The sequence below is a fragment of the Myripristis murdjan genome, chromosome 1 (genome assembly GCF_902150065.1).
Source record: "Myripristis murdjan chromosome 1, fMyrMur1.1, whole genome shotgun sequence".
In the NCBI taxonomy this organism is placed as follows: domain Eukaryota; kingdom Metazoa; phylum Chordata; class Actinopteri; order Holocentriformes; family Holocentridae; genus Myripristis; species Myripristis murdjan.
Window position 1 is genome coordinate 12837589 of NC_043980.1, and position 15080 is coordinate 12852668.

At 39.9% G+C, this 15080-nt stretch overlaps 1 protein-coding gene and 1 pseudogene across 6 annotated transcripts in view; one reads left to right on the forward strand and one right to left on the reverse strand.

Moving 5' to 3' along the window:
* Positions 1-3717: 3717 nt before the first annotated feature.
* Positions 3718-15080, forward strand: part of LOC115357567 (CD209 antigen-like protein E) — an 81677-nt gene continuing 70314 nt past the window's right edge. For 2 of the 6 annotated variants that reach the window (XM_030049113.1, XM_030049094.1), the window contains exons 1-5: positions 3720-3781; positions 14189-14259; positions 14392-14460; positions 14563-14685; positions 14829-14980. In XM_030049113.1, coding sequence (XP_029904973.1) covers positions 14229-14259; positions 14392-14460; positions 14563-14685; positions 14829-14980 — 375 coding nt within the window. In that variant the 5' untranslated portion in view covers positions 3720-3781; positions 14189-14228. Of the gene's footprint in view, positions 3782-4065; positions 4134-4265; positions 4335-4436; positions 4560-4701; positions 4854-6159; positions 6261-6750; positions 6902-13839; positions 13903-14188; positions 14260-14391; positions 14461-14562; positions 14686-14828; positions 14981-15080 lie in introns of those variants that run through there. The other 4 variants (XM_030049121.1, XM_030049103.1, XM_030049130.1 and 1 more) reach the window with 4 other exon arrangements.
* Positions 10323-11748, reverse strand: LOC115354709 (putative nuclease HARBI1; annotated as a pseudogene).

The following is a 15080-nucleotide window of genomic DNA, read 5'->3' on the forward strand; positions in this document are numbered from 1 at the left end:
CGTTTAATGCAAACGGCGGCATTGCGCAATCAATAATCAACCGATAATAATAATCAACCAGATCCGGCAGACCTAACCAGGTGGCCACACACAGCGTGAGGTGCTGGCCACAGACTGTCATATAGTGTAGCACACTTGCAAAGGACGACGCTTACAAGGGCGTTGTGGTCGAGACGAGTTTACTCTCCATCTGTCAATCATACATAACAAGACACACACATTGCAGCCTGGTTCATAACGGCATGTACAGCTCTTCTGATGATTACAGCCGAATGTAAAGAGCACGAACACAACAGGGGATCAACATAAAAACAAAGGCGACCGTCATGTGCACTGTGCTACGACATCAAGTAAAGGGGGCAGACTATATTAGTTACATTTTGCACTCCATGATAATAAACATCACCCACCGTCTGTTGACGTTAGCTCCGGGTCGCAGAAGCAAGCTAAGGGTAATTAGCGCTTAGCGAGCGAGCTAGCCATAACAGTTAGCTTACTCACGTCATCAAATAAATAATATATTTCCTTTGTGAGTCCCTTTGATATGTCTCGCTACCCCACTCACATACACTATTTCACACACACACATTTCCATTAATCTAAACAGTCTGCTTACCTGTCAATCATACATCACAGAAGACGCACACATTTCAGCCTGGTTGATAACTGCATGCGGAACTCTTCTGACGATTACAGCCGAATGTAGCCGAGCACGGCGTCTGGACGGACTGTAATTCTTGTCTTAGCGTGCCCTCTTGTGATAAGAACTGGTATCACCACAACATACAGTTCTCCCTTTACCACAACTGAAGGTAAGTCCCACAATAACAGGTATTTCTTATTATGAATCAAAAATAAAAATAAAAAATAAATGGGGGCTCCGGCTGTCAGTTGGACACAGACGGAGGAAGTTACCTCTGAAACTGTCAAGGTAAATAAACACCCCTTAAATGAAACAAAACGTCTGTTAGTTAAAAGGAAGACATGATGAATGTATGTGTGTATTTCAATGTGACGTGCATACCGAGGGCAGTCGCGCTGGAGCGCGTTTGGGCTTGATAATGTGAGTGCAGGCCAGCAGCCACGAAAATGTAGTTTTCAAATTGATTCGTAAATAACTTCAAATATACAATTAACTTTGCTCTTGTGTTGATTTCATGGTAACACCCCCGGTGTTACGCTCAGTTTTGACCCGTGTTTTAAATCAGCCATAAAATACCAACAAAAAACAATTATTTTTCATCCAATGTGTTTCTTATCTCTTGGTTACCTTGTTAGGCTTCCTTATCCATGAAAAGATTGGTTTTTAATATTTTTGTAGTGCCCCTTTGTGGGCCTTTGTTTTGACACCATACCTCTTGCTTTCAATATTAAAAAATTCCAAAAAAAAATCCCAAGAGAATTATATAGATAAATAAAAGGTTGTTATGCTACCTGACAATTACTGAGGGATATTAGAACACATCTCAAAAATGTTCATACATTTTTTTATTATTATTTTAATATTATTAACTATAATAACATCTATTTTGTATATATTTACAGGGCTGCCAGTAGAGGGAGCTCACGCTCTTTGGATGTAAATGTAAATACAGTCACTGCCAAATCCACTTTTGGGTATTGATGGGGGCAAACAGAGTTAAGACTGGAGATCAGTAGAGTGGGTGAAGACTGGAGATAAGTATCACATTCCAGCATATTTATTTATTTATTCATGTATTTATTTATTCATTTATTTATTCATTTAACTACCGTAAATCAGTCACAGTCACACAAATAGGCTCCATATTTTTTCTTACCTTGATGCAGAATTAGTGTTGAAAGTTGAAAGTTCATAAGCAGCCAAATGTTGCCAAAAGCAGCCCAATTTTGAAGTAGACGCCCAACGTGATTGTTCCCTGCCCAACGGAATTAAAAATAGCCCAATCTGCCAATCCTGGCAGGAGGAGAATTGAACTCCGCTCTCCAGCACGAGAGGCTGGAGAGGTTACCGCTGCGCTACTGGAGCTCATGGGGGCGGAGCCCGAAATTACATTCTATGAAGCAGACAGGAGCAATGACACTGGTGCTGGTGACAAGATCGCCGAAAACCACGGGTCAAACTACCGCATTTTTCTCCGCGATAGTAAGTCCGAGCAGAAAATGGATTGCACCACGAGAATCGTACGGCTTTGAGCTTTTAAACCATGGTGAAATTATTTTCCAACTCCCGAAAATGCCCGATTTATGGCGAGTTGGAAACGTGTGTGTCTCTGCTTTCCTCCCGCGACTCTGCTTTGCCGATATAATGGGACTGAATGGGGGAGAGAGCTGGGACTCCCGCCTCGTTAAGAGTCGAAATGAAAAAAGTTGAAGGTACTTTGCTTTTGTCTTTACATTTTTCAAAGCACAACTATTTTTCCTACAATTTGATCCCAAATTTATGCATGTGGAGTTAAAATTATGGCCAGCACAGCAAGTTTAAGAAAAAAGTTTTAGGCGATTTTTCAGGGCTGCCTCCCTCTAACTCTCAGGAATTCGAGCTATGCCGCTCTAGCTCAGCCTACGTACCTCTCCCATTCATTTGTATAGAGTCTTAAATTTCGACTTCAAACTGGAATTTAGGAAAAACGGAATGTCGGATCGGTTTGAAAATTCGCAAGCAGCTTCTTCTCCACTAGACGCAAATTTTTCTAATTTGGTGTGTGGACCTAGGTCCAAAGCTCTGGGCGCTGGAGCCTTCGGAAGTTTTTGCCCATTCATTCGAATGGGCCAAATTTGCCATAAAAAATGGAATTTTGGGAATTCCAGATGTTGGATTCCTTAGAAAAGTAATAGCACACTTCTCCCAATGGGGCTGCACATTTTCCCAATTCATTGTGTGGGCCTAAAATGAAAGCTGTAGGAGGAGTTGCGCGCCGAAATTTGTCCAGAAAAATAATAATAATAAAAATAAAAAATATGCACAACAATAAGATGTGTTGCCTTTCCAAGGCAAGCACATAATAAAAATAATAAGTATGCAGGATTTTAAGATGTGTTGCCTTTTCAAGGCAAGCACATAATAAGAATAAATATGCACAATAATACGATGTGTTGCCTTTTCAAGGCAAGCACATAATAAACAGAAGTAAATATGCAAGATAATACGATGTGTTGCCTTTTCAAGGCAAGCACATAATAATAAGTATGCAGGATTTTAAGATGTGTTGCCTTTTCAAGGCAAGCACATAATGAGTGCAATTGAGAATAACTAGATAAAAACAGAATGTAAACAACGGACTGAGCAGCGTAAACAACTGAATGACCAGTGTAAATAATAATGAGTGCAATAAGAACAGAATGTAAACAACAGAAAAAAAACAACTGACTAAACAGTGTTAACAGTGGAAGATTGCACAGAAATGTGTTGTCCATACGTAGCTGCTGGGCGGGCGGGGGGGGGGGGGGGGTTATTGCACAAATAGGAGGTAATTAATTCTCCTCATCCCAGGGGTGTTTCCCGGACTGGGCTACACACCCTGGGCCTGAAGAAACCATACCTCCATAAAGATATATTGCACAGAAATGTATTGTCCATACGTAGCTGCTGGGCGGGCGGGGCGGGGGAGGGGGGACTGGGCTACACACCCTGGGCCTGAAGAAACCATACCTCCGTATATATAACCCAGTTGCGCAAGCCACAAAATTTATTATATAAATGAGAAAACACAGCTAAGAAATTACCATTTCTTCTGTACTTGGACGCCGTACTTCATCTGTGCCACATAAAAACAGAGCCAACAGAGCAGTGACCAACTAGGTGAGTTTCTGAATGGTTTATTTAATAAAAGCCTCACCTTGCTTTATGCCAGGTTATTATCTGAATAATTACACAGTACATACTGTAAAATGAAAAATAACAAATGAAATTCCTGCCTGATATGTAACTTTTTATTTTTTATTTATTCATTCATCCATTCATTTAGCTTAGCGGCTTCTTGGTTGCTTTTACAACAATTCAAATTCAATTGTTTTTCCTCAGGTTTTAATAAGCTTTTAATATGCAGGATTTTTTTTTTTTTTTTAACTTCTGTGATCCGACAGGCAAACGGGTGAGAAGCTGCATAATTGAGCAACAAAAATGGAGTTTAAAAGAAGAGAGCAGCATGCAGGTATTGATCCATGCATCAACACAAACACACACAAATGTACACACAAAGAATTTTCATGTAAGAGATTACACAACAATTTTCATGCAAGAGATTACACAACCAACTGCAAGGATACTTTGGTTTGTTTTCTAGCTGACCACAGACGTGCTGCTGCAGTGTGTCTGGGGCTGCTGTGTCTTCTCCTCCTGGTGACTCCTGGTGGTGAGCTGGACGTTTCTTGTTCAGTCAACTGTTGAACTAAGTTTGTGGTGCCATGATTACTAGCATTGATTTAAAATACACTACACCTTTGTTATTTTACAGACAACAAAGAGATTCAGACCGGGTCCAGCAACCCAACTGAAGAGGGGAACCCGTTACAGACCTGTCTCTACAACGTGACTCAGCTGCAAATGAAGATTGACAGGCTGGAAGAGGAGAAAAAAGGCATGATCAATAGAAAAAAGAAGTTAAAAAATGTTTTTCAAATTCTCTGCAATGCCCTGGGTCATATAAATTATTGATTTTAAGTGTATATTAAACCTCATGAGCATTTTATGAGCAAAAAAAAAATGTCTTTGTTCTCTAGATATGGCGTCACACATATGCCCAGACGGATGGACCTACTTCAGCAGCAGCTGTTACTTCATGTCTTCAGAAAGTAAAAGCTGGGATGAGAGCAGGAAGGACTGTCAGGGGAGAGGAGCTGACCTGGTGATCATCAACAGCAGAGAAGAAAACGTGAGGGGCTTGGAAAGTTTATATTTTATTTACACATTAATACCTAAGGCTAAATATGTTTCTGCAGCTAGGAAATGTCATTTCCTCAAAAAAACTCATCGTGCCCACAGAATCTCACAGAAATTTCATTTGACAGTCCAGAAAAAATATAGAAAATAAGCTGCAGTACAAATACGAGGAAAAAAGTGACGTTTGAGCTGCCTGATATCCTGTCATGATATATTAAATGTAATGTAAGGGTTTTACAAATAGGAACAAGAGTTCTTACTGATGGTATAAGCCTCTCTCCAGACTGCTCTACTGAATAATGTAGTATAAAACCACCCAAATTCAAGGTTGGCCAAAAGCAGGCAGTGGATAGTCCGCTAGACCATGACGGGCACTGGCCTGCCCCCCAGCTATAACACACACTGCCCTGCCTGACAGTATGAAGAAAGATTCAGCTCAGGACAAGTTACAGCAAGGCAGGAATTAAAAGAAGTCTTATTCTTTTTAGTAAAACCTTGGTTTTACTAAAGTACCAGTGAACAATCACCTACACAGCTCCAGGTTGTGTAGGTGATTGTGTGTATACAGCGGTGGTTGAATAAGGATGGAAAGAATGACATTGTCAGGCTGGATAACATTAGTCATTGGTGCTGTAATAGTTCCTAGACACTTAACAATGAGCCAGTGTAAATACTTTCTTAACCCAGAGCTAAGAGCTTTCCTTATCTAGACCACATGCCTGCCATCCAGCTACGTGTCAGAAAAATCTCTTGCCTTCATTGTTGCTGAATGAAGTTCCAACAGTGGATAATTCCTCCCTGAACATAGAAATACTTAGATAGAAAAGATGGAAAACAATAGCTAGCACTCCTGTAAGCTTTGTATCACCAAACCATCAAAAACTGAAAATCAAAACTGTCCCTGTGTTAGGAATCATAACCAACCTCCTGACTGAGGTAAAACCATGGCGCTGGATCTTTAATGGGCGGTTCACGCTAAAATCTTAACAACGTGGGAGACCACAGATGTAACAACAGATTTAACACATTTTTTACACTTGGTTTTGGAAGATAATCGGCTCAGTCCAGCCTCAAATCAGCAAATTATGTTCAGACCATTAGGTCTGTAAATGGCAGTACTTGTTTTTGGCAGAAATTGTTTTATTCATGACAAAGCTTGTACCTCCATGGCAGTGCATTGAAGCCTCATGTAAACAGTCCAACAGGAATAAGATGACGATTACTCCATGTAGGTAAACATAGTCATTGTCTGTGTTTGTTGCTTAAAATCTTTTCTCTCTATCATTTTTCAAACTCAGTCGTTTCTGATGAACTTTCGAGTCAGACTCTGGATTGGTCTGTCTGATCTGGAAACAGAACGGGAGTGGAAGTGGGTGGATGGATCAAGTCTGTGCTACTCGTAAGAAACTGACTTTTAATGTGACCATCTTTCTGTGACTCAAAATTACAGTAACTCAATACTTCTGAATGACATGCTGGCATCTCTGTTTTGCTGTGCTGGTGGAGCTAACTCATGTAAAAAGGACTAAGAAGTAAGACTATCTTTGCTTTAGACAAATTTTAAATATTTTCTGTATCATGAACCACACGCCAATTCCAGTAAACCTGCCCATTCAATGACATGCCCCCTAGGCCATTCACATACAAAATGTTTTGGTTGATTTTCTATTATTTATAATATATTTTATTTATAATATTTAACTCTGATGTTTCTAACTCTGTAAGAAATCATCCTGCTCCTTCCTCATGTTTTTAGCTCCTTCTGTTACTAAATGAAATGGAAAAAATGTTTTGTTTTTTCATTTTGTCAGCTAATTCGACATGCCATAATATACAATGAATACTAAATGCTATGAAGTTGTTTTGTCATATGATTTAATTATGAATAGGTACTGGGCAAAAGGTCAGCCTAATGATTATGGAGGAGGAGAAGACTGTGGAGAATTGAGACCAGCATATGATGGATGGAATGATGCGCCTTGTTCTGATGGTCGGCCTTGGATTTGTGAAAAGAAGACTGTTTAGGAGTTTGAGATATGAACCACATTTTTGCTTGTCCTCTTACATTAAAAAAGAAGAAAGCAAAGAACACATATTTTGCCTAATTCAAATGACATGAATGATTTTACTGTGACAGATTGTCTTGAGAAAATAAAATAGTCTGGCTTGGGTGGATATTTCTGTTTAGAATACATTGCTGTCTCTCTTAAGTAAATAAAGTTTATGAGATGTTTTTGTCAGGAGTATAACTGTGAAGACAATCAGCATTAATTTGTAAGAGCTTGAGATGGTAGAGGAAGCAGCCTGTTATATTTGCCTGTTTTCCTGTAAAATAAATAAATGCATCAATAAATAAACATTTTCAAAAAATAACCTCAGCTAGCAAGAGTTGTTGTACTGCTTGATTTTGTGAAAAGCTGATTCTTGACTGAATTATGTGAAGTTGTGAAGTTTAGGGTCCCTGGTTGTTCGTTGTCTTATGATGCACAGTGAAGAGTGTTTTACTGAGTCTGAGGCTGTCCCTGGTCCTGCTGACTAGGAGGATTTAACCACTGAAATCTTTTCTCTTAAACAGCTTCAAAGTTTGGAAAATAAAACATTTATTTTAACATTGTTCAGCAATGTTGCATACATATTCAGATTCAGGCTTAGTGTGTTACATATATCCTGATAAAAGTGCATACAACTGAATGAAATTACATTTCTCTCAGGATCAAGGTGCAAAACATTCATTAAAATCATATAACTACATTTAGAAAAAAAAGAACAAAACCTTTCAGTGTATGTGATGGTTGAACTGCTTCATCGAAGCTACGTCATGTTTTTACTGAGCAAACATCTGAGAATTGTCAGAGTCACAACACCTGAACAAGTTAGAAGAAACTGGTTGAAGTGTGATCCACTTATCAAATATAGAATATAAACTATAGAATGAGAGACTGAGGAAACAAGGCTGAGCATAATAAAATAAAATAGTTTAATGAAGGAATAAAAACAGAAAAAAACAGGAACTCAAGTCTTTTCACTGAAACATCCCCAGGTAACTTATTGTACCAGCAACCAGGGCCAGGTTACTGTGCATATTTAGAAAAATAGAAATGTGAGATGGCAGAGAATTTGGCTGCCAGGCTGGGGAACAACAATACAGGTGCATGTTTCATTTTGGAGTCCCGGGAGTGTCTGTCAGCTCTGATACTGCTGACACAACAGGCCTTTGAATGAGACCACCAAACAAAAGTGCTCTGTAATAAAGCTGGAACCATCTACAACAACAAATAAACTATTAACAAAATGTACACTATTTACACTATTTCCACATCCCCAGGCAGCCAGTACCGCCAGACGCAGAGGACTGCTGCCTCAAGCCAAGGCACCAGACACAACCAGGGCTTGCCGACCTCGCAAGACGCTAAGGAACGGAGGGATGGAGAGGACGGTCAGATCAGCCTGCCAGACGCAAGGCAGACTGCCAAGAAAAAAAGAAAGAAAGAAATCAATCAATCAATCAACCAACTAACAATAAATAAAGAAAGAAATCAATCAATTGCCAATAATTAAAGGAATCAATCAAGCAGGAGATCAAAAAAGAAAGAAAGAAAGAAAATCAACACGGTGTGCTGAGACGATATGGACTTAAGTCCTCTTGGGCCGGAACAGGCCGCAGAGCCAAGAGAAGAACTTCTTCTTTGAACTCTTCTGTGGTGACTATCAAAACAGAAAATTAGTCACCTGCAGCATGGGTTTTAGGGAGTTTTAACGTGTGTCTATTTCCAGTAATAAAAAGAAGGTTCAAACAAACTTGCCTTTGATCCGTTCCCTTTATTGAAGTGGTTGAATATTGTAGATGACAGATAACAGCTTGATCATATTGATGAGGATGAATTGTTGGTGGAATCAGTTACAAAATAAAGAGAAAAAACTCAAATTCTCCAAAATTACTATCACGGTAAAAAACTGTGTGCCTTTCACCCATGTGCTCCATTTTCCACTAATTCACCAACACCTGTGGCCCTTACTTGAACCCACCTCACCTGTGACCCACGGCCTCTCACTTCCTGTGCAGGCAAGAAAGCTGTTGCCATCAAGGGGCCAACACAATCAATAGAACCAAATAACATAAACAAACAAGACTTAATGGCTACAGCTAACACAAACCATGTGATCATGAACTGTAAATTATGAGCTTGAGAAAAAATCCTGCCTCAACCCAACTTCATGTAAATAAATACACAGACACATTTTGAAATATGTAGTTATACAGTTTCTGTGAGCAGCTCCATATCCTCTCAGTTTGCATGCTAATTTGCAGGGCAGCTCACCTCCTCAGCTGCATAGATAATAGAATAGCGCTGATGATTTTTTTTTTTTTTTTTTTTTTTTTAGTGCTCGTGCCGCCCCCCACGTGACATGAAAAAAATGCCCGCTTCGCCCATGTCAAAAACCGCTACTGCCTCACTGCTCAGCCAGAGAAAAAATAAGGTGCGCACATCCAAAAACCACTTTGGCCAGGTGCTGGAATCAACAAGATAAAGAAGAAGATAAAGATCCTGCACACTGTAGTTCCCATTCAGAAAAATTTATTAAGACAAGTGCAAAAACGTGACATTTCGAGCCAAAATGCTCTTCCTCAGACTCTAACTCTAATTTAGAGTCTGAGATTAGAGATTCTCTGGTTGCAGCTGCCAAACGCCGCAAGGCATGCTGGGAAAAAATCGCCGACTGTGTCAATGCATAAGTTAGTGCAATTATAATATTACTTCCCCACCATGACAGCACGAGTAGATCTGACTACAGAAGCATTTGTGTGTTCCATAAATGTATGTGTTTATGAAATTTTTCATTATGGCATTTGTAATGCCATTTGGCTCGTTTCCAAATGGCTGTACTCAGGTGGAGGCCATGGATGATGAGGAGACGCTGTCTGCAGGCTTGGAAAGACTACTACTCGTTGCTGGTACACTGTAGTCCATAATTAACAGTAATATGCCATTCACCCTGTTTTAACATAGATCCAGTGTGGACACTTGGCAGTTGCTGATGTATCTTTCATTTCTCACTAATGGTGGTGGTCTGCACATGGGACTAATGGGTGTCCTCAAGTGCTCGCTATCTTAAAATGAATTAGCTGCTATGTTTATTTCACAGGAAGAGGGAAATCCTCCAGACCCTGAGCCGGTGGTTTCCACCTCCAGACAGTCCACCAGGAGACAATCACAAATTGTAATTAACTTAAATTTAATGAGGATAGTGAGTGTGACATTGGCATTATTCTAAAGCCAGCCATGCAAAGGAGCACTGCTTATATGGTGAAGAAACTGCATTATGTATTCAATTTGTTTCAGGTCGGAGCAGACAGTGTGAGATCTCTGTACAAAAGGAAATTGGAAGTGTTGCAGCAAAGTCATTGGACATTGAATTAAAAAAACTGAAAATCAAAAAGCTCAGACTTGAGGTGGAAAAATTAGAACACAAGAAGAAGGTAATTCAGTGATTTATTTTCCTTCCTGATTGTGGCGATGTTGTGCAGAACCACACATGCAGAAATGATCCTGCATGCCCAGTCTGGGGCCACCCTCAGGCCATGGAGGCATGTAAACCGTGCCTTGATGACCCCAAAGGTCATCTCTATCCTGACCCTGGTTTTGGCATGGGCCACATTGAACCTCATTTGTGGATCAGGATAGGGGGTCATAAGATAAGGCAGGCATGCATAGCCCCTGTCTCCAAGGAGCACTCCACTGAACTGCCCTAAAGATAAAAAGAAAATGCTTTGATAAGTGTGGGAAAAAAAATGCTTAAGGACATAATCAAAATCTATAGCCAACAATGTACATTTTTCATACCCTGCACAGCAAAGACTCCCTGAATATGCGGGAGTCGTGGACAGACCCCGTCCACTTTGCCACCAAACTGGTGACCATCATTTCATGGTCGCATGTCATCTGCAGAAGCATTGGGCATAAACTGTAGTTAGTGATGCTGCAATGTGTATTTAAAAGGACTCAAACATAGCAAGCCTACTACTGAAAAAGGTATTGTGTGGGCGTGTTTATACATTTGGACAGTTTAATTTAAAATGACTGACATAAAATACTATTGTAAGATGAATTCTACCTGAATGTTGAGACTGTGAAAGGACTTCCTCTTCACAAAGTCGGCCTCATTCTCACCCAGATGGGCGGAGATGGGGATGGGGGTGCAGTCAATGGCACCCAGCACCCTGGGGAACCCTGTGAAAGGAATGTGCTGCATTTAATATACAACGGCAAACATCATAGGGCTTAGTCTACATTATGCAAATTACACATCAACCTAGCTTACCTGCGATGTCATAAAAGCCCTCTTTGATGCACTGCGTGGGCAGGTGGCCGGGAAACACCACGAATGCATCGACAAGCTCAGTCAGGGCCCCCGCGACTTTGTGAATAGCTCTACAGACAGTGTTTTTCCCGAGGTTTTCGGCATCGCCAACAGAATACATAAAAGTACCTATGAATGAATGAATGATTTAGTTCAACAAATAATAGATTAATGGCATTTTATCTGTGACTTGCTTGTGACCCATCCAATCAGGGATTTACAGACATCATACTCATTGCAAACATCAATAAGAAATAAATTACCTGTGGCAAAAACCTCAGTGCAATGCACACTGTCTGCGGGACTGTCAGCGCTCAGTTGCGGTGCGTTGCATTGCTAACGTACGGCTCCAGCAGCTGACAGATGTATCTTAGTCCCTCTCCCGAAAACCTGTACCTCTCGTACAAACACTGTTCAGGGAACTGGAAAGAATTACAACGACCCCGAAATATTTTCTCGCACCTGAGCGCTCTTCGCACGAGTTGTGCACCAAGATCCACCGGGTTCTCATCAAATGGACAGGCCATTTTCCAAGAGAATTGATTGGTCAGTAGGTGGGGCTTTTATACCTGCTGAGCTCTTATCCTGAACTTAACCTGCTCCGAAGCAGGTTAGGTGCTCAGCGTATGTTACCACGGCAACGTAGCCCAACAGGAAGTAATCCACCTTTATGGTACAGAAAAGTCAGGGTTAAGCCTGAAGTTAGCTCGCTAAGCCGAAATCCAGCTTTATGGTACAGGCCTCTGGTCGTTTTTTATTCTTACCCCTCGCTCCCCCCGAGAGCGAGACCCTCCCAGACGGTAATGGCTGCTACCGGCGCCTGGTATAATATAGAAATATTTTATGTAATATAAAAATACTTTTTATATGGACAAAATCTTGTTTGAATTAAAAAGCTGGCACCAGGTGGGCCGGCCGTGCCGCGGCACCAGTCAGGTCTGCCAGATCTGACAGGTGAGCGCACACACATACTGCCATGTATACCTTTCATTATAAATCAACTTTTGTTCATACGCGGCTGCAGCAGCACAACGGACAATGACACAGATAACATGGGTGATTATTGACTGCGCAATGCGCTCGTTTTTGCGGGCCGCCCCCCATGTGACATGAAAAAATGTCACCCCAAAAAACTAAACTGTACAAGTGTTTAGAGTGAGGGGATCCCAGTTAAAATATGATCATTTTGCAGTTCACAGCCTGAATTTTTTGGGAACCCCTGCTATACAGCCTGGATAAAATTACATTTTATTCAATAAAGCCATGCAGCTTTAACATATGAGAATATCAAGGTAGCTAAGGTTACAAGAAATAAATAAATGTCAAGTCATTGCATTGTTAAATTCTAATCTACTTAATCTTATTTCATTCTAGTCATGTGATGGTTGCACTATGGACACGTTTGTCTCAGAGACCCTGACTGCATGGCAACTGGAGAACTTGATCGAGACATTTAGAGGTAAATTATTATTGTTATCATTATTATTACTATTATTATGACAGGTTATATTGCAAGTAACTATTGTCTGATTTACAGGTGGGGACCAACATGGTGGAGTCCCTATGGCAGAGACTCAACCGTTCCCACACGTTTTGTGTCTTGGTGATGAAACGACAACGAGCCAGGCCTTCACCATTGTCTCACAGAGCGCCATTGAAGCGGACACTTTGCTGGGTGCAGCAGACCTTTGTTTTTAGGCTTTATTTGTTTTTTCTTTGTTTTTGAACAAAGAAATTGTTGACTGAATTACACAAAGCAGTGACATGTTTAAATAACTTCTTTTCATTGTGATCCAGTATGCTTGTTTTGTTTGTGTCATGCTCTGTTACGGTTTGTCTCCATCATGTTGGGATGGTGAAATAGAGGATATTTGGCAAGAAGCAATGACATGCCATGACATGGTTGATGTGTTAAAAAATAATTGCATGGTTGATGTGTTAAAAAAATTGCAATAAATGCATTATTTTGTAACTGTTAAAAATTTAGTAAATGCATTTTATATATACATTTATGGTGTGATCGATTGCATTATTATTATTATTATTTAAACCACCAATATAATTAATTTCAATTACTAGCTTGGGTCAAATGAATAACCCAGTGTATAGATTATATATAACCCAGTGATATAGTTCTTTTAATTCCTAGCTTGGGTCAAATGAACAACCTGGTGTAGGGTTTGTATTTAACCCAGTGATATAGTTAATTATAATCACTAGATTGGGTGAAATGAACAACCCCGCACATGGGTTAAAAGAACCCAACGTGTGTTCTGTCCTATAGTGGCTCAGGCGCTGGGTTATGGTTGGGTTATTTAATAACCCAGCACTCAAAGTTAATGATGTTTTCCTAAATAACCACCTGTAACAATCAAGCCTAATTCTTGTAAGTACTACATTTAATGTAAAAAGTAAAATCATAGGAAGTATTTCAAAATCACAATAGATAACTGAATTTCTTGTAAGACCAGCAAATTCCACAGAACTGCCTCTGTTTTTTTTTTTTTTTTTTTAATCAGCACTCCACCCAATTCAGTGGAAGCCATGCAGTTGCGCAAGCCACAAAATTTATTATATAAATGAGAAAACACAGCTAAGAAATTACCATTTCTTCTGCACTTGGACGCCGTACTTCATCTGTGCCGCATAAAAACAGACCCAACAGAGCAGTGACCAACTAGGTGAGTTTCTGAATGGTTTATTTAATAAAAGCCCCACCTTGCTTTATGCCAGGGTATTATCTGAATAATTACACAGTACATACTGTAAAATGAAAAATAACAGAAATAAAATTCCTGCCTGATATGTAACTTTTTATTTTTTATTTATTCATTCATTCATTCATTTAGCTTAGTGGCTTCTTGGTTGCTTTTACAACAATTCAAATTCAATTGTTTTTCCTCAGGTTTTAATAAGCTTTTAATATGCAGGATTTTTTTTTTTTTTTTAACTTCTGTGATCCGACAGGCAAACGGGTGAGAAGCTGCATAATTCAGCAACAACAAAAATGGAGTTTAAAAGAAGAGAGCAGCATGCAGGTATTGATCCATGCATCAACACAAACACACACAAATGTACACACAAAGAATTTTCATGCAAGAGATTACACAACAATTTTCATGCAAGAGATTACACAACCAACTGTAAGGATACTTTGGTTTGTTTTATAGGCGAACATGGACGAGCTGCTGCAGTGTGTCTGGGGCTGCTGTGTCTTCTCCTCCTGGTGACTCCTGGTGGTGAGCTGGACGTTTCTTGTTCAGTCAACTGTTGAACTAAGTTTGTGGTGCCATGATTACTAGCATTGTTTTAAAATACACTACACCTTTGTTATTTTACAGATAACACAGAGATTCAGACCGGGTCCAGCAACCCAACTGAAGAGGGGAACCCGTTACAGACCTGTCTCAACAACGTGACTCAGCTGCAAATGAAGATTGACAGGCTGGAAGAGGAGAAAAAAGGCATGATCAATAGAAAAAAGAAGTTAAAAAATGTTTTTTAAATTCTCTGCAATGCCCTGGGTCATATAAATTATTGATTTTAAGTGTATATTAAACCTCATGAGCATTTTATGAGCAAACAAAAAAATGTCTTTGTTCTCTAGAGATGGTGTCACACATATGCCCAGATGGATGGACCTACTTCAACAGCAGCTGTTACTTCAAGTCTTCAGAAAGTAAAAACTGGAATGAGAGCAGGCAGGACTGTCTGGGGAAAGGAGCTGACCTGGTGATCATCAACAGCAGAGAAGAAAACGTGAGGGGCTGGGAAAGTTTACATTTTATTTACACATTAATACCTAAGGCTAAATATGTTTCTGCAGCTAGGAAATGTCATTTCCTCAAAAAAACTCATC